The 18,719-nt window shown below is 42.4% G+C and overlaps 1 protein-coding gene across 3 annotated transcripts in view; it reads left to right on the top strand.

Annotated features, from left to right (window-relative positions):
* The window catches only part of numbl (NUMB like endocytic adaptor protein), a 58,025-nt gene extending 42,405 nt beyond the window's left edge, over nucleotides 1-15,620 (top strand). For all 3 annotated transcript variants that reach the window (XM_041047089.1, XM_041047088.1, XM_041047087.1), the window contains exons 3-9: nucleotides 165-239; nucleotides 1,857-1,931; nucleotides 4,553-4,693; nucleotides 6,121-6,328; nucleotides 6,472-6,741; nucleotides 12,227-12,406; nucleotides 12,507-15,620. In XM_041047089.1, coding sequence (XP_040903023.1) covers nucleotides 165-239; nucleotides 1,857-1,931; nucleotides 4,553-4,693; nucleotides 6,121-6,328; nucleotides 6,472-6,741; nucleotides 12,227-12,406; nucleotides 12,507-13,660 — 2,103 coding nt within the window. In that variant the 3' untranslated portion in view covers nucleotides 13,661-15,620. The remainder of the gene's footprint in view (nucleotides 1-164; nucleotides 240-1,856; nucleotides 1,932-4,552; nucleotides 4,694-6,120; nucleotides 6,329-6,471; nucleotides 6,742-12,226; nucleotides 12,407-12,506) is intronic.
* Nucleotides 15,621-18,719: the final 3,099 nt, after the last annotated feature.

Genomic DNA, 18,719 nt, shown 5'->3' with positions numbered 1-18,719 from the left:
AGTTTTCAGTTCTGCTCAGTCTGCTTTATTAGGACAGAGCTTAGATGAAGAGAATTGCTGATTAAAAAGAAGAAATAAAAAGAAAAACAGAAAAAAAAAACTTAATAACCATCAACATCTGTTTGGATCTTGTTATTAATAATCGTACTTTGTTTTCTCTGCAGTACCTGGGGCTGGTAGAGGTGGAGGAGTCGAGAGGGATGCATGTATGCGAGGAGGCAGTGAAGAAGCTCAAAGTTGTAAGTATCCCACACACTCTCACACTCACTCACTCACACACACACACACACACACACACACACACACACACACACACACACACACACACACACACACACACACACACACAGACACACACACACACACACACACACACACACACACACACACACACACACCTCCCCTGCTACAGTACTGAAGGTTCATTTTGTTATGTAGAGGCTGTTACAGATTCTCACCCCAAGGATCTACAGACTTCTCAAGGCTCATGCACCAAAGTATCGACCGGAGGAATGCACACACATGCAAACACACGATGCTCGATGCTCTCTGCAGTCACCTCTCCAATCTTGTTATTTTCTCTCCTTTACCATTTTAATCTCCCACTTTGCCCTCACTCCCTGTCGGGTTTTATACCATATCTGTCTGTCCGTCTGTCAGTCTGTCATCAGTCGTTCTCTGCCTGATCCTACTATGCCCAAGAGAGCAGAAAATGAGATCAGGGCTAACATACACACATATAAACACATGCTGACACACATACAGCTTGCACCCCGCCCCCTTCTTGGGAAGCTGGATTGGGACAGGGAGCGTGTGAACAGACTGACACAGACTGGCCAGTGTCAGCCAGCCACACACTCAGCGGTGAAGGAAATAGGTGTCGTATCTCTGCCACTGCATCTCTACATGTAACTGGGATCCATCTGGATGATTATATTAAAACCAGAGCAGCACATTTTCTGTATCCAGTGTACAACCAATCTAAACCTGATATATCAAAAGGCAGCACTTTGTCAGACAATCTCAGGGAGAAGTTCTATTAAAGTGATCTGAATCAAAGTTTAATGCATACAGGAGAAATGTTTCATGCATTAATTAATGTCTCCATTTCCTCTCATTTGTTTTTCTCTTTTGATTCTCTCTGCTGGATCAACTCTTATTTCTTTCCATCTCCATCAGCATCTCTCTTCAGCAGCACCCTCTCCTCCCTGCAGCTGCTTGCGCCGAAAACTTTCTTCTGAAGTTATCTTATTCTTTTGGATCACCCCTCCACCTCCTCCTTTAGGGTTCCTCTCCTTCTTCACTCTTTTCCATCTGTAACTCTTAGTTTCTTCACCTCTGTTCTCACTCTCCCTCTCTCCTCCTCTCAATGGGATTATGCAAAAATTGAGGCTTCTTATCGCTTCACTGTGGATTTCAAAGCCATTTCCTGCAGTGCTCCGACTTTCTGTTTCTTTTATTCTCACACACACACACACACACACACACACACACACACACACACACACACACACAAACTAAAATGCAGACTCAAGTGTGTGTGTGTTATTAGCGCTGCTTTTTGCTCTCCTCAGGAGAAATGATTCTCAGTGCCAGCTGGCACAGTTTTTACCTCTGCCCGCCTCTCCACTCTGAACCCACCTCAGCCTCATGTGCTGTAAGGATGTAAAGATCACTTCACGTAACCACAGATAAAGCAGTGCATGTGGCTTTGCATGCTAATAGCTTGTGGATCTCACATCTGCAAGAGCAGCTGTTGAAATGGGCAAATGATTGACATACATTCACTATGCAACATGGTCATCTGCCTCTTAAGCTATAATTGATTTACTTTCTTTGTTTTCCTGTCTTTCCAGAGTGGGAAAAAGACAGTAAAGGCAGTATTGTGGGTTTCAGCTGATGGACTCAGGGTGGTGGATGACAAAACTAAGGTAAGCAAACACATTTTTTGTGCACGTGTCACCTCCGCTTCCATGTTTCGAGCAAAAAACAGTCTGCTGGTCAAAAAATGATAACATCTCTTCATGTCCTCTGTTATCTCTCGAACACATATTTGCAGCATTTTCTGTCTTTTATATTCTCATATTCAGGTAAGAGATACAAACATTTTCCATCCTCAGACCACCAACAGAAGTCTCATCCTGTCCCTGTTTAATGACGCCACCTGACAGCAGAAGGAGTTAACATGCATCCACTGTCTTGATGCTTCCTGCTAGTTTGGGCCTGTGTGTGTGTGTGTGTTGTTTCTGAGCTGACATATGTGACTCATGGTAGCTTGCTGAAGGTGCTTAGTGGGGGAGGGAAGACCAAGTAAACACAGACACATACACATCCACTTGAGGAGTGTCTGGCGGCTAGGGAGGCCTCCTACAGAGTGAGTGCAGCTAGCTGTGGCTCTATTGAAAGCAGAGCAGAATAAAGAGCAGCACAGAATAGAGGAGAGAGTGAGCAGCCTCTCATTCACTCTTTCTGGCTTTTCTTTTTTTTGGGGGGGGGGGAGCACATGACCTCACCTCTCCCAGTCCCTTAATCCCACAACTCCTCTCGCACCCTCCCCCTCACTCTCCATCCTCTTCTAGCCTTTGCAGGGATGTATCTCAACTAAACATGGCTGGCAATATATGTGTTTGTGTGGCCACAACCTGATAAACAGTGAGCCACACTCTTACACTGATAGACATGTTCCTTCATCTCTGTGAACATGAGCTCGGCAGTTGTTTTCGAGTCAGTCCCACATTGACTGTCCCGATGCTGTACTCCAAATCTCTGTTAATCTACAACTCAAAACAGTCCCCAACAAATGCACTATTTCCTCCTTTTTAAATAATATTTGCAGAAGACAACAATTCTCAGCTGTTTTATGAAATTGTTTAGCCTTTTTTTTTTTTAAATGAAACCTTGTGACATGTTTGAAGATTGAAGTCTTTAGTAGGAGCCAGTGGCCTTAGGGCTGAGAGCCACAAAGTCAGAAAGTGTTGAGAGACAAACTAATACTTTCTTTCTGAGGTTTTATTCAAGCACAATTCCCCTTCAAGCAAGTGAAACATCTTTGTTTTATTCAAAAAATCTCATCAAAACATTTTCTGAACATTCAACAATTCAGCAGATCATGGTCAAAGCTGCTATAATTAATAATGAGACAGACAGAGTTATCAGCTAGATGGTGAATATATTGGAGCCTGATACGTTTTGGCAGAGATCAAAAACAGAGCCAAAGGAGAGTGAATATTGGACGTTTGCTCGTCAGGTGGCTGAAGACACAACTCCAGAGGAATGCTAATGTTGCTAAGATGTTACCCTCCAGCCTCCATCTATGAATCAGCAAGCATGCCTTTAATGACACCCCCACAACCATTATTCAGAGCCTTTCCTACAGTCTGTGAATGTACAGTATACGTGGGTTTGAGTGTGTGCGCATTAGAGACAGCGCACAACATGACCTTCATGATGCATCAGTAGAAAGAAACAGTGAAGTCTTTTTCTGTTTTCAGCAGTTTCTCTGAGCTCAAGGCAGAGAGGCTTCTCTGCATAGATGTGACACCCTGAGTCACAGGCTTCTGTGCTTTATTCTTCCTTTCACTGATGTTAAGACCTGATCTGAGTCACCTTTGCCCACGCACACATAAACACATACACATTTTATTGCTGCAGATTTCATCAAAAACAAAACTCCAGAAAACACGCTAATATGTACAGTATAATGTGTTTCTTGTAATACAGATCAACCTACTGTACCAGTGATGAAGAAGCACACACACACACAGCCTCTCTACTCTCTGCTCAGCCTTTCACCTCGGTACCAGCATCCCCCTTCAGTTTCTAATTGGCCCACAATGAATGGACTGTTATTCTTCCACCTCTTTCTCCTCACATCCCTCCTTCTTTTCTCCTCCTTTCCCATCCTCGTCCTCCCTCTTCCTCTGCCCTCATTCTCCCCTCTCTTTGTTCTCACCGACACTGGAGGAGAGGAAGGAAGTGCATGGATGAGTGTGTGAATAACTCTATCTCTTTCTTCCCTTTCTTCTCCCTCTCGGAGCTTGTTTTCCCTCTCTTTCTGTTTTTGGTGAGTCAAAGAGGTGAGCTGGGGGCCCCTTAATGTACACAGAGAAAGAGGAGGGCCCCTCTTAGTTTCCTCTATAGTGTCTATGGACACTGAGACAGTCTGAATAAGCCTTTCATAGAAGGAAGGGCAAGTAGTGGAAACATCTCAGAGGTGAAAAGAAGGTTCAGTGTCATTAGTCTGCAGTCACTGTCTTTTTTTGTCAGTGGTGGATGTGTAAATACGTTGGAGTGAGGAGGGTTTCATGGGGTTAACGAAGGCTGAAAGTAGTGTGTCAAGTATTGGATCAGTCTACAAGATGGTGTGTTCAGTATTGAAGCTATATGTCCTGTCTGTCCTCGGTCAAAGCTGATCAAAGCTCCTTAGAAAGACAAAATCATGTTAAATGTGATTTGAAGCAATCTACAGTAACAATTCGACTGACTCCATTGTGAGCTGGTAAATCTGATTCTCTCTGACCTCTCTGTGTCTTGTCCCCCGTGTCTCCCTCAGGACCTCATAGTGGACCAGACCATAGAGAAGGTTTCGTTCTGCGCTCCTGATCGTAACTATGACAAGGCCTTCTCCTACATCTGTCGAGACGGGACCACCAGACGGTGGATGTGCCACTGCTTCATGGCTCTCAAAGACTCGGTGAGAGGACAAGTAACCTTCCCTTCCATCTACCCTACAGGGACAGTCGTAATGTTATGTACGGCCTGTAATCACTTCTAAACACTTCTACACCATGTCTGTCCTGACATGTCTGAAATAGCTGCAGCCTCTCAACTCATAACGTTTACCCACAGCTGACTAGGGTTTATGGGAAATGATGTTCACACAAGGCAGCTAAAAACAGAGATAGATTATTCTTTAACAAAATTAATGTTCTTATCTCAACAAATTTAGTGAACCACAAAACATATTGCTGAGTGTGGCTCTGTCCCAAGGCCCTTTTAGTTATTTACATTATTACAAGTATCCCTGGGGTTTAGAGGTTTTCTTACTCTTGGAACAGAACCTGGAAGTTGCGGTTTTACTTTGGCTCTTTTTTGTATTTTTGCAGCTTTTTTTTTTTTTCGTATTTCCAAATCAGTATTTCAGTCTCCTAACTTGAACACTTTTTAAAGCCTTCAATTTTTCTTGTCATGTAAGGTCTTGAATATTGTGGCTTTGTTTCAAATCTATCAATAGGACCAATTATTCAATCAACAAAAAGGCAGCCAACACTAGTTTTGATAATCAGTTAATGATTTAAGCAATTTATCAAGCAAAAATCCCTATATAATAATCAATTCTGTAGCACTAATATGTTACAGAATTGTGTAACACAGTTGTGATTCAAATAAGGGAATCTTTCACAGCTGCTGCTTGCATAGCTTTTTATTTTAACCCCCGGTGTTCACTCACCATGGGGTAAAGAGGTTGAGGCTGAAAGACAACTGCAGTAGAAGCGGTGCCGTGACGGTGCATTGGGGTTTCAGTCCCATGGTGGTTTCATCAGCTTAGACTGTGAGTTGGATTATTAATGTGGATGGAAGAGAGTGTAGCACAGACCTGTGGGATTAGGAGAGGGGATTAGACAGAAGCCTGTGGAGTTATCTGTCCATCTCTGTGTTTCTCTTATTTCCACTGCACATTTTCCATCTCTTTATGTGCTCATCTTAAACTGAGCGGTCTCTCCTTTAACTGCCATGACTGTCTTTGTAGAGAGAAGTTAAGACAGGCAGGGAGGCGATGGGAAGGTAGGAATTAGTAGCAGAAAGCTGGTTTGAATTAGTTGTGTTCAGAGCCACAGGGCATGAACTCGCGTTGACGTTTGACAACCGGAGAGATTTAAGGTTGATACGATCCGATCCTCACCGGGGCGGCTCTGTTGAATGTGAATATATGAACATGATTTTAAGGTTGACATGAACAGTAATCACATATTGCATAAACAAACAGTAAGCACAGGTTAGTCTGAGGACTGCTGGGGTGTGCTCTGTGCTCTCAGGTGGTGTGAAGATGATCAATCCAGGTGAGGTGTAAATATGGCTTTAACCATGAAGTGTTTTAATTGCTGTTCTGTTTTCCACCAGGGGGAGAGACTGAGCCATGCAGTTGGCTGTGCCTTTGCCGCCTGTCTGGAAAGGAAGCAGCGCAGGGAGAAGGAGTGCGGCGTCACGGCGTCCTTCGATGCCAGTCGCACTTCATTTGTTCGTGAGGGCTCCTTCCGTGTAAACTCCTCCTGCAGCCAGCAGGGCAGCAGCAGCGAGCGGGATGACAAACTGCAGGACAAGAAGAAAGGTAGGAGGATATTTGACTGTGTGCACAATCAAATGTCGACTTCAGGAACTATTCATAAAACTGGAGATATATCATTTATAGATTAATTCTGTAACAATTATGTCCTGGACTACATTGACCATTGTGACTCCTTCCTCCTCCAGACCAGCCCTCTGCTATCCCATCTCTTCCACCTGGCACTGCCTCCCCACCCGAGGGTGCAGCGTCCCCCATGGACCGCCCGGAACCAGGTGGGCCTCACGCCATCCCTCGCCGCCACGCGCCCATTGAGCAGCTGGTGCGTCAGGGCTCGTTCCGGGGATTCCCAGCACTCAGCCAGAAGAACTCCCCCTTCAAGAGGCAGCTGTCGCTCCGCCTCAACGACCTGCCATCCACACTGCAACGAAAGACTGACTTCCAGGCCAAGAACCCTGGTGAGTTGAGAAGTTCTTGAAGTTAGACTCACTTGCTGATTCACCAAGGGACCTGCCTCCGCTGTGTGCTTCCTTTTGTCTGCTGTTTACCAGTGTCAGAGGGTCCCGTCCTTTAGCTGCAGAAGCACACATCTGTTATTTAGGGCAAAAATTGCAATATGTAAAAGAGCTAGGGTTAGGGACTGTGCAATGGAAAAACTGTTACTTAAATTCAACTCAAAAAAATTAAGGCAATATTTTCCAACTACTTTTTGCAAGTTTAGTGAACTTCTTGGTATTTTGAGTTGGTAAAAACCAGTAGAGTTTACAAGAAAAAGCAAAACATTTGAGTTTAACCACTGTGACGAATAGCAGGATATTGACCACATCATACTTAATTAAAATAAGTCACATTTAAAATGAAAATGTAAATTTTTGATTTTAATTAATTTCATCTCATAAGACAAATTATTTCTGCAATCCACTTCAAATAATTAGTTAGCATTGCCATAACTTTGATAAATAAGGAAAGATTTATTCGTTTCCAACATTTATTATTGTATAACAGCTGCCATATACAAACAACTAGGTTTTTGTAATCAGTTTTAATAAGTTACATTTTTCCTTTATCAATCCCTCAAACTGGGGAAATTACACTCTGCATTTTACCCACACCAAGTGAACAAAACACACTCAAGCATGCACATGCACTCGAGACACTGTGGCAGGGCGCTTCCCTAGTGAGGAGCCTGGAGAGCTGGGGCCGTGGAGGTTGGGGGGTGCGTCTCCTTCACCACCACCCATATCCGTTGTGCATATCCATTGTGCTTGGTCGAGGAATCGAACCGGCGACCCTTCAATCTCCGGAAGTCCAAAAGCCATGCTCTTAATTTGCTGCGCCATGACCGCCGTAAATGTTAATTTGTAAACATTAATGTTGTAAACATTTTCACATTAAAAATGACAGAAACTTCTGACCTCATCTTTAAGTGCAGCATAGAACACCTTCAAAGTACAATCTACACTGTATACTCTTAAAACATTAAATTAAAACACAGAGACACCTGACCACAGCATTTGACATGAAAGAACTGACTGCTGTTGCTGGCCTGCGTTAACTCGCTCAACAAATCTGAGGCTGCAGCAGCAGCAGCAGCAGCAGCAGCAGCTCTCAGTTGTCCTTCGGAGGCCAGTAGCTCCTGAACACCCTCTCTACATACCATGCTCATGGACATATCTTTTTCTGCCATCAAATAGATTATTGGACTTTATTATTGTTGTTGTTTAACTTATAGTATCAGTGGGTCAAAATTCTTAGTAGTAGTCAACAGTTAATTATTAATATCAATAGTAACCCTCCATCCCCACCCCACCACAAACTACGATACCTTAATTCCTCTAAATGACACATGACAGATAACAACAAACCTCTGAAACATTTACCTCAGTTCCACCAAGAGCTTAGCTACTCCATGAACTGCTCCTCCCAGTGGAACACAAATGAAGGAAGAGTTCATTTATGAAAATATCAGGATAATTGATGTCACTGCAATGCAAAAGAAAAACTTTAATCTTTTTACTTGAACAAATGGTTTCAAAATATTTCAATAAATTTCAGACAAATATATCTACGGATTAAGTTAAGACATTCAATTCATTTGCAACCAACAATTACTGAGAATATTTAATTTAATCATGAACTATATAATATGTAATGGTCATATGTTTTTGTGTAGCAGTCGCATTTAAACCAACAATCTCTGAAAAAGTATTTTTAACTAGCCCTTGTTTTTTGATGACACTGAGTAAGTGAGAAAGTACTCCTTTAAAAAAAACAAAAGAAAATATTTAAGACCTTAGTGCACATGTAAAAATATTAACAATCGCATGCTTAAGACTATTTAAGACCTTATTAAAAGCCAATGCGCATGTGAAATTAAGAAAATCAAGCTGATCTTCATCTCTACATCTCTACTTTCACTGTCAGTGTAAATGTTCTCAGTCAGGCCTACTTTAACATTACTCTGCCTTCTAAAATCCAGGTATTGCTGCCACAGGAAGAATGGCCGGTTAATTAAAACGTTGGACTCGTTAAACGAACAAGAGTACGATGTTTGTTGTTTAAAAAAAAAAAAAGTCCGCAAACTAAATAGAAACAGCATTTGGCAATATATCTCACATGTAGCTATCCTACGTTAACGTTAGCGACAGAATTTAACGTTAGTGTTAGACCTTCCGTGAGGCCTCATGGCGCCTGCATCATTAGCAAACTTAACGTTACTGGATGACATCGGGCGACGCTTTTGCATTTTATAGTGCAATACACGCTCACACATGCTCATTCAGCTAAAACTTAACTTTAAGCCATGTAAATAGTTACTTACATGTGTTGCGCGTTGTATGTAGCGCTCAAACACGCCACACAAAGCCGAAAACATGGCACTGGTCCGGCACAGGTGACAACGAGAAAAGGTCTCGTTCTTCTAATGCTGCACGTGGGAGGGTCGTGACCTGGTCGTGACCTGCTCGTGACCCGGACGTGACGTTTTACTTTGGACTTAAACCCTTAAATGGAGTTTTGTACAAACAATTTATTGTGAAGTTTAGTAAAATCAATTTTATGATAGATAATAATAAGTTACCAAAACATTCACACTTTTTACTTATGTGTAACTTAATTCAAAAAGAAAAGGGAATTAATTTATTGGAGGAAATATACTTTTTAAAATAAATTCCTATAGACAGCGCCATTGAAGGACTTTCCTGATATATCAGGAAAGTTCATTAAAGGAAAATGTACCCTTTTGGTTATGTTTGACATAATTTTATCAACCGCTAATTCCATATCTAATGTGTGATCTGGTGACTGTGTGAAAATTATTGTTATAATAATAATATAGTGCATTTTATTGAATTCTTTACACATTTTTAGTTATTTATGGTAAAACAAACTGTACTAACTCAGTGAGAGAACCTCTAATATTTTACAAAGTGAAATGTATGGTTAATCCCTCAGCCCCAACCCAGTAATGTTCGTACAGTCCCTTAGAGGGAATGCGTCACAGTTTGCATTGGTATTTGTTCTGACTGAAGTTTCCCTAAAATGGCAAGAATTCAGTTTTCCCTTGCATTTCAGTCCAAGTTTATTTAAAGTTGACAAGCAATTGAAACAGCATGTAGCCCATATTTGGACAAAAAACAAACAGAAAAACAAAAACTCAAGTTTCAGTGACAGTTTACCAGACTGACACCATTAAAGCTGCTAAATGAAAAAAACCCTCCCACATCTCTAGTCAGATATCTGGTACAAAATAAAAGTACATGTACTATTTGTGATCAGAGAAGAATGTCTATCATACCAGAGGTGGTTGATATTGACTAGCAGATGCAAAAGGCTTGATATCAACATGCCTCCTCAGTGAAATCAGAGATGGTCTCTGCCTATGAACCGGAAAAATGGAGAGTTTCAGAGAACTCAAGCAACATTTACACTGTTTCTACACACAAACAGAAACCACAGGTGGGGACTATGTGTTTCACTCAAAGCACGGCTGTCTGCAGATCGGAGCATTATTAAATTTTCCATTTGGCTTTGGTGTGACATCACTGACCCCTGCCTGAAGAGGTGCAAGTAATCATATTACAGAAAAAGCCTCCAGCACATCTCAGATGCATTTATATTCATGTTTTCATGCAGACAAGGTGTAATTCTTCAGTTTAATCCCCACACTTGCCTTTGATTGAATGTGGAGCCAAGATAAAAAGCAGTTAAGTGAAGAGCTGTTATTATTGCTATTAGCAACAGCAGTGATGACTGCTGTCTGTGCGACTCTCAGAGCTCTTGGCTTTTTACTAAAGGACAATTAATAATAACTAACTTACCCCTCACAGGTTGATGAACACACACACACACACACACACACACACACACACACACAAACACACACATAGACACACCCCTTCAGTGTGGTGCCACAGGATCAGAGCACTCAGTAGTGAGGCTGATTATAGTCATTAGGAGAGATGAGAGAGTTGACTGGGGGACTCCTCTGACTAGAATACTAAACCACAACATTCACCTCCCACTCTCACTCCATTTCTCATGTTCTCTCCTTTCATTTACGTCTGCTATTCTCCGATGCAGGTTAGTGTATATATCCAGTGGTGGTGAATTTGGTGCAGCTTGAATCCTATATGTGCAGTACTCTCCCCCTCTCTCACACACACACACACGCACACACATGCACACACACCCAGCTGCAGACACTAAGTGGTAGCAGCTAATTCCTCTGCCTCCATGCTCCCTTGTGACTCTCCGAACAATTGTTGTATTGATTTGTGCGGTCAATCAGCTGTCCTGGTTAGCCTTCAGCAAGCTTTCTACCGGCCCTTAAACCTGCCACTGCACTGAGAGAAACACACACACACACACACACACACACACACACACACACACACACACACACACACACACACACATACACACACGTAGGCACATGTGGAGTGCTGAGAGTGCCTCTGAACTCTCTGGGACATTGACAAGAATAGGGAAAGAGAAGGATCACAGGGTCAGTCTTAGCAGAACAAAGCACAAAGCCATCTTTAATGGGAGGCCTTACACATGCCTGCAGCGCCCTCTGCACCCTCCAATATAATTCAAGGTCTTTGTATTTGAATGTATTCATTTACTTCACTTTAATCCCATTCATCTGTAGAGTCATTCCTCAGTATGTGCATGTTATAAAAGCATCAAAGAAGTCATCAAACTCTTCTTTGCTGTGTGTTTTTGGCAACTGTGCATGTAGATTATGGATTGGAACAGCAAAAACAAGAAGGACGAGGCAGTGGAGGAGAGAAGGAGGCAGGAAAGGAGAAAGCAAAAATATTCGATCTCTGAAGCCTTGGTTGTGGGGGTGGGGGGGATTGGGGGGGGGGGGTCAAGGGAAAGGGAACAGAGAATTACATATTATATCTATTTATATCTGTGGTCTGCGCAGGATAGTTTTAAATCTGTAGCACAAACCAGAGGCAGACAGGAACATTATGCCGCCTAATCCTTTGCTGGTAGGATCAGTTACAGTTTAAAAACTAAGCCACATTCACCTCGGTCTGAGTCACTGCACAAGACACACAAAGCAATGATAACACTAAATGGGGTAGGGTAGTTCACACAGTTTTGCTCGACTGGTAAACATTGTGAGTATGAACCTTTTTATTTTCAAAAAGAACATCCTGTTTAGCACGATGCCATATTTGTCTTGGGGATCTTGTGTTTTTTAGGTCATCACTATCAAAGTCTTCATCCTCTTTGGTTTTAGTGTTTTTGATGCTAACTGGGTATGTTACACAAATGAATAAATATTTTTTCTCCCTCTCTCTGTTTGTCCTTCTACTTAATCCTCCCCAATCCATCTCTTCTTTTCATTCTTTGCCTTGTCTCCACTGTCTTTTGCTCTTTCCCCAACTTCTTGCCTTCCCCTGTGCTTCTCTTTCTTGCTAGTACCAGAGATGGATATGGGGTTGCCATGTGAGGGAGACAGTAGTATTAATGCCCTGTGTAGCCAGATCAACACCTCCTTCACTAAGCCATCGGACGACCTCTTCTCCAACCCCTCTATGTCTGCAAATGGCCCTCCAACCTGCACTGTGCCCCCTGTACTGCCTCCACCACCTGCACCGATGCAGGGTAAGAAAGACTGCAGCAGATCAATACTAATATTGAACTACCTTCAGTGGTGAGGGTGCCAAGTATTACACTTTCTAAATCTTTTGTTTTATCCCTCTAGCCACTTCTTCCTGGGTGCAGCCAGAGCCTCCACTCCAGTCTCCTCCTCCAGTTTCCGTGGCGATGCAGATGCAGAGCGGACACAAACGCACACCCTCCGAGGCTGAACGATGGCTGGAGGAAGTCTCCAAGGCTGTCAAGGCCCAACAGACCCCTCCACCAGGTCCCACCATCCCCACCATTCCTGGGCCACCCACAATGTCAAGTCATCAGATGTCCAGTCAGGCAGCCATAGCAGCTGCCCCAGTGTCCACTGTCTCCGTGTCCCTAGGCACCATGGCCAAACCCCTCATCTCGGGCCCCTCTGCCCTCTCTAGTCAGGCTCCAATGCCCCTTCCACCGATGTCAATATCATCAGTTCCTCTAATACCAGGCCCTCCAGTGTCAGGGCCCCCTATGTCTCTTCCCTCCATGTCCATCCCCACCATGTCTGGCCCAAGCATGTCTGGGGCCCCCATGATCCAACCCTCTCTTCCTGGGCCTCCAGGCTCCCTTCCAAGCTCCATGCAGCCCTTCCCCTTGGCTTTTGATGCTACGCCCGCCCCTGTAGGAATGTTTGCCAGCCAGCCTGTCCAGCCATCATTTGTGCCCATGCAGACCTACATGCCAGGCCTGGCCAGCAGTATGACCTATCCCAACGCCAGTGTGCCTGTAGTGGGCATCACACCATCACAAATGGTGGCCAACGTCTTCTGCACTGCTACAGGCTCGTCAGGTGCAGGCGGAGCCATGGGCTCGACTGGAGGAGGACCCAAAATGGGGGCAGTAGGAACAGTTGGCCAGCACCATTCTTACCCAACAGTACCTGGTGCAGTTGGGCCCAGTGGAGGGTTTTCTACACCACCATTCTCTTCCACTCCGCCATTATCATCAGCCATAAATGGCCTCCCACCACACAGCAGCGCCATGATGGCCCTCCAGAATGGGACCTCCAGCAGTGGCGGAAATGGTGGCAGCAGTAGCAGCTGGCCACCAGAGGGCAGCCAGCTAACAGCTCCGGTAGCCAGCGATTCTCAAGACGACGATCGTTTTGAGGCCAAGTGGGCAGCACTGGAGACCAAACCAGCGCCTCAGCAACCAGGGAATAAGGCGCCAGCTGCAGCAGCCAACCCATTTTCCAACAATCTGCAAAAGACTTTTGAGATTGAGCTCTAAGACAGACTCCACCTCCCAAAGCTGTAGTGCTAGCCCTGGAGTTAAAGCCTGAGATAGCCAGGCACTAATTCCAGCATCTCTGCGTAGAATGGGATGCAGGTCCTTACAGTTAGCCTAGCATCTGAACCCTGGCAGCCTGGCAACTGCCTAAAAGTTCTCATAGGAGTCAGTACTATAATGATCTTAATTGCTTTCTTTACACTCCCATGAGAGCTTGGGAGGAGGCTGGCAGATTGCTAGGCTGCCACTGGAGGATCAGGTCTCTAGTTCACTGAACTTGATGGACTGATACTTCTACTCCACCTGCTACCTGCCTCTCTTTCCTGCTTTCACTTTTCCACTCTGGCTTTACTTTACCTGCTGCAAGCCCCTGGATGTACTGTACGTGCCCTTTTGAGGAAGTTGTGGAGGGACACAGTTCAGTGGTTTCTTTCTTTAAAAGGGGACTCCACTCAGACGCATTCCAATCCCATGAGATGTTTTTGCTGGTTTTGTTTCTGGTGGAGATTTTGGTGGAGAATTAGTGGACATGCAGAGATATGAAGAGAACTGATTTGTTGACTGATGATCAGACTGATGCTGATCTTAGCCAAGCACAGCAGAAGTTGGGATACCTGAAAGGACTCACCAATGATGTAAGACCCAACCCTACCAACCCAAAAGGACTTACTGACCAATAGTAGAGATTTATGGCCAAAATTATTTTATTTATTGTATTTTATTTTTTACTTTAACAAGTTATATATACTTAAAAGTCTAAATTTTAAAGCAGTGTTTCAGGAGCGTGTTGTTTTTTATCCCCCATATTTATTTTTTTTGAAGCTTAAAGAGGAGGGAAACTACACGTAGCAGACAAGTAACAGGTATGAATGTGCAGCAGTAGAGGGAAAGCGCTGTGGGAAACTGAGTCATGTAACAAGAACCAAATAGCCAGGGCTGACAGTACAGCGGTGTGTAGTGCGACATGTGAAACAGTAAGTGTACATAGCGGCATGTTTCTTCCACCCGTTAGCCCTCACGTAAATAAGCTCCACTGCTGCAGAGGGCCAGTTGAGTCAGTATGGCTTTAATTTGGCTATGTAACCCATTTCTGTTGCTAAAGCCTTCCCTCAAGGGCACTGGGACATGAAAAATCACTTCAGGAGCTCCAGCACACAGACACTCTGGACAATATGGCACAACAGTCCTTTGGACTCCATCATCTACAGACAAACCCAAGGAACTTTTAACAACTCAGTGGAAAAAAAACAAAACAAAACAACAACTTTACAACACTGTGCAACTGGTTGAAAAAATGATGCACTACATTCCAACTTTCATAAATCCTCTAATGTGCTCAAACACAGGGTATATCCTCATCACATACAGTATGATTGTGTATTCACCTCTACTGCAGTACTCCTGTATCAGCTGCAGTAGTACTGCACTCATAATGGATGTTGGGATTGATGATTATGTGTGAAAAGAGAAGAGGAACATGAGCAGACATAGAGTAAGGCATGGCAAATGAGAGAAGAAGAGCAGCGACAGATCTATGATGCAGAACCAAAATTTGATTGATAGACTGACAGGAAGAGAAAACATAGAACAGCTGAAGAATAGAGGAAAGAAGGAAGGATAACATGTACGTGAGAGCCTGAAGGAGAGAATGGAGCTATACCTTTAAAAAGAGAGATGGAGGAAGTCTGAAGGAAGGAAAATGAGATGATATGTGATAAAAGGGAGAGAGACTGTGTGAAAATATTAAGAACAAAGACACATTCATCACAGAGCCCACAAACAGAACACTGTCTACCGTTTTTACATCTTCTTTTTTGCCTGAAGGCCAAGCCACTTCCATTTCAGCATCACGTTCCTCAACTCTTCAAACCTCGTAAACAACATTTTTGATTATATTTAAAAAAAAAAAAAACGTTGCTTTTTATATAATTGCAGTCTCATAAACAAGATTTTTTTCAAAGTATGTACAACTCCCCATATAGTTAATACTTCAGTAATGGCAACAAAGCTTTCTGTGTTTTAACTTGCAGTTTTTGGCATGAGTCATAAAAGTCCAGGTCTATTCAAAAAAGATGCAACATTACAAAGCAGAGATGTTCTTTACCGAAGGGCTTTTCCACAGGTTGTTTCTGTGCGTTATATAACCTGTAATCTGGCCAGAGATCCTGTTATGTTTCTTTGGAATTGAATTGTATGGATGTGGACTGCCACTGATTAGGTTTCCTGCTCATTAACGCCCCATGGTCTGATTAGCTTACTGGGTTCTCTTTCCTGTGGCAGCGATCCCCTCTGATGGGCCGCTTTGTCAGAGAACCTAAATTTACACCACCTCAGGTCCTCCCAGGTTTTTTTTCTTTTGTTTTCAGATGAATCAATATTTCTTTCCCCTCCAAACAAATACAAACTGCTCTCTCTCTCTAAGACAAGACTGATTCACTCATGAAATCAATGCTTTTATTTCAATGAAAAGATATTTTAGCCTTCGACTCTTGTTTGCACGCCCTCCAAATTATAAATGTAGGTTAATTGTGTTCCACATTCAAGCAAACTAAATGACCTCATAAACTTGATTGTAAAACCATAGTTTAGTGATGGTAACAAAGCAAACCAGTTTATTTTTAATCTTTATTTACAGAATTTTTGTATTTAAACCTACATATTTGTATTGTAATTACACTGTACAAAAGATAAATAAAGTAATATAATATTATACCTGCTCATGTTTTTTAAATGGTGACTGTGTGACTTTTCACAAATAAGTACTATATAAGACCTTATCATGTTTTCCAGTTGATCTCTCTCTCCTTCACCCTCACCTTCTTTTCATTTCTACCTCCTGGGATCTCAAGTAATGTCTGTCCTTATCAATCTGACTCTTTTTACTTCCCTTTTGCTTCTGTGTTTAAACGCTTGAGTGAATTTTGAGCCTAACCTCAAATGCTGCAAAAGTGGTAAAAACAAACAAACTGTGACGTTCTACCAATTGTTGAAGCAGAAAAAACAGCCTCCTGAATGTCTTTAAATGCACTTAAATGCTCATTGGTTTAAAACATTAGTATTACTTTTCTATTAAATGCGCTAAACGAGGACATGGTTAAACTTAGTGTAGCATAGCAGCTGGAAACAGCTGGAACTCTGTTAAAAGGTAAACAAACCTCCAAAAATGACTAATTGACATGTTTTGTCTTGTTTGTTTAAACAGTACAAAAACACAAATGTAAAAATGAAAATTTGAGGTTTTATGAAGGTAAGTCATTGCAGCTGGCTGAGATATGTTTCAGCACAAATCTTCACATCTGTAAATCTGCAAATTTGTTTTATAAGAAAGTTATTTAGTGAGCTTTAGAGGTGCTTCATAATTCACCTCTAACTTCATATTTCACTCACTCATAAGAACGTGGTAATCTCCCAACACTGTTTCTTTGAAGTTGTTATTGTCCTTTAGTGTTAGCTACAGTACGTTGTAGCCATACACCATCACTTACTTATGCCTAAATACAGAAACAGTACAAGCATCACAGTGATGAACAACAAAAAGTTGACACCTCATCATCTTTTTATACTCTCATGCTGCCTCATTCCTCTTCTTTTTGTCTCTGCCCTGTCTCTTTTCTGTAAGACACCCCCCCACCCCCGCCCCCCTCCAAAACTCCTGCCTGGATGCACTGCTGTCTAACTGGCCCTGTCCTCTGGTCAGCCAGGCTGAGCGGTGCTGCTTTTGCAGCTCAGGTCACTAATGGAACGAGACAAGGCCCCTTTTCTTCTTAAGGGCCGTGAGAAATGGGGCGAATGCACACACGCACACACGTACTGAGCTCTTGAGTGGTGGTAGCAGTAACTCTCACCAGCCATTGTCCTCTGATCTGAGGTCAGAGTCAGTGAGTGTGTCTTGCTGAGGAGTCAAGAAGGGAAGATCAGCAGATCTCTTTGACTGTAGTGAGACTCCAGAGGACAGACATTTGTTTTCCATCATTGTTTCTGTGTTGCCTTTTGTATGTTACAGGCATCATGCGGCTCATATGAAAGTTAAATCAAAGTCAATGTTAATGAGGCAAAATTAGATTAAACTATATTTGTGTACACGAGATTCTTGTATCAGAATTGTATGTTGTTTTTTAATTACATTTTTTTTCTCAGTTTCGCACAGTTACTGAGTGAAAATTCTGGAAACACTGTGAGCGGTTCTCATATCTAAAGTTCATGTCCTCACAGCAGTATGTGCTTTCACACAGAATTCAAATATATAAATACAAATATTTGCAGTGATACAGCAGCATCAGCTTCTGTGATTAAAACTGTTTACACTGCTTTTCAAACAATCTGTAAAACTCTCAGACATGCTCATCAGCATGCTCATTTTGTAAATTCCCACATGCAAAATATTAAAGCCAGCTGTCAACAGTTCAAACAAATATTTTATAAGTTTCAGTAATCTGGTATGTTCATAAAAAGAACTGATTTATTTGTTACATATTCAAAATGTAACTCTTCTTTTTAATCTTATCCACAGATAATTGTACTTTAGAGATACAAATGGCCGATCTTCCACATTTTGGATAACAAAACACCATCTGAACTTAGCTTTTCTATTTTCTAATTCTTTTAGAATTTGAGTTGTATTAAGTTGTATTGACTCACACAACTATCATAACTAACTCAATTTATTTTACCCACATACACAAGCATTAAATAAATAACAATGCCTTGCTGTTCAGTCCATCTCTGTAAAGCCACAGTGCCTCCACCTACCTGTGCACTGTGCATTGCAATGTATAGTAAAGTTAGTTCCAACAGTCTACATAGGAGATGGAGATGCTTGGTTGCTATGACGACACAGTAAAACTAATTTATAACAGCTGAGAAGTGTCGTAGTCTGCAAAAACAACCTCCTATGTGTATAAATTACAGTGCTAGAGTGTAATGATAGTAGCTGAAAACACAATATCATCCTAATGGATTGTCAGGGCAGGTAGGACAAGTGTGTGTGTGTCTGTGTGTGTATGTATGTTGGAGGGCATCTCCTGTTCTTTGTTTAGAGCAGCCAAGGCTTAAATTTAAA

The sequence above is a fragment of the Toxotes jaculatrix genome, chromosome 9, assembly GCF_017976425.1.
Source record: "Toxotes jaculatrix isolate fToxJac2 chromosome 9, fToxJac2.pri, whole genome shotgun sequence".
NCBI lineage: Eukaryota > Metazoa > Chordata > Actinopteri > Toxotidae > Toxotes > Toxotes jaculatrix.
Note: the sequence above shows the minus strand (reverse complement) of the source record. Positions and strands in the feature narration are given on the sequence as shown.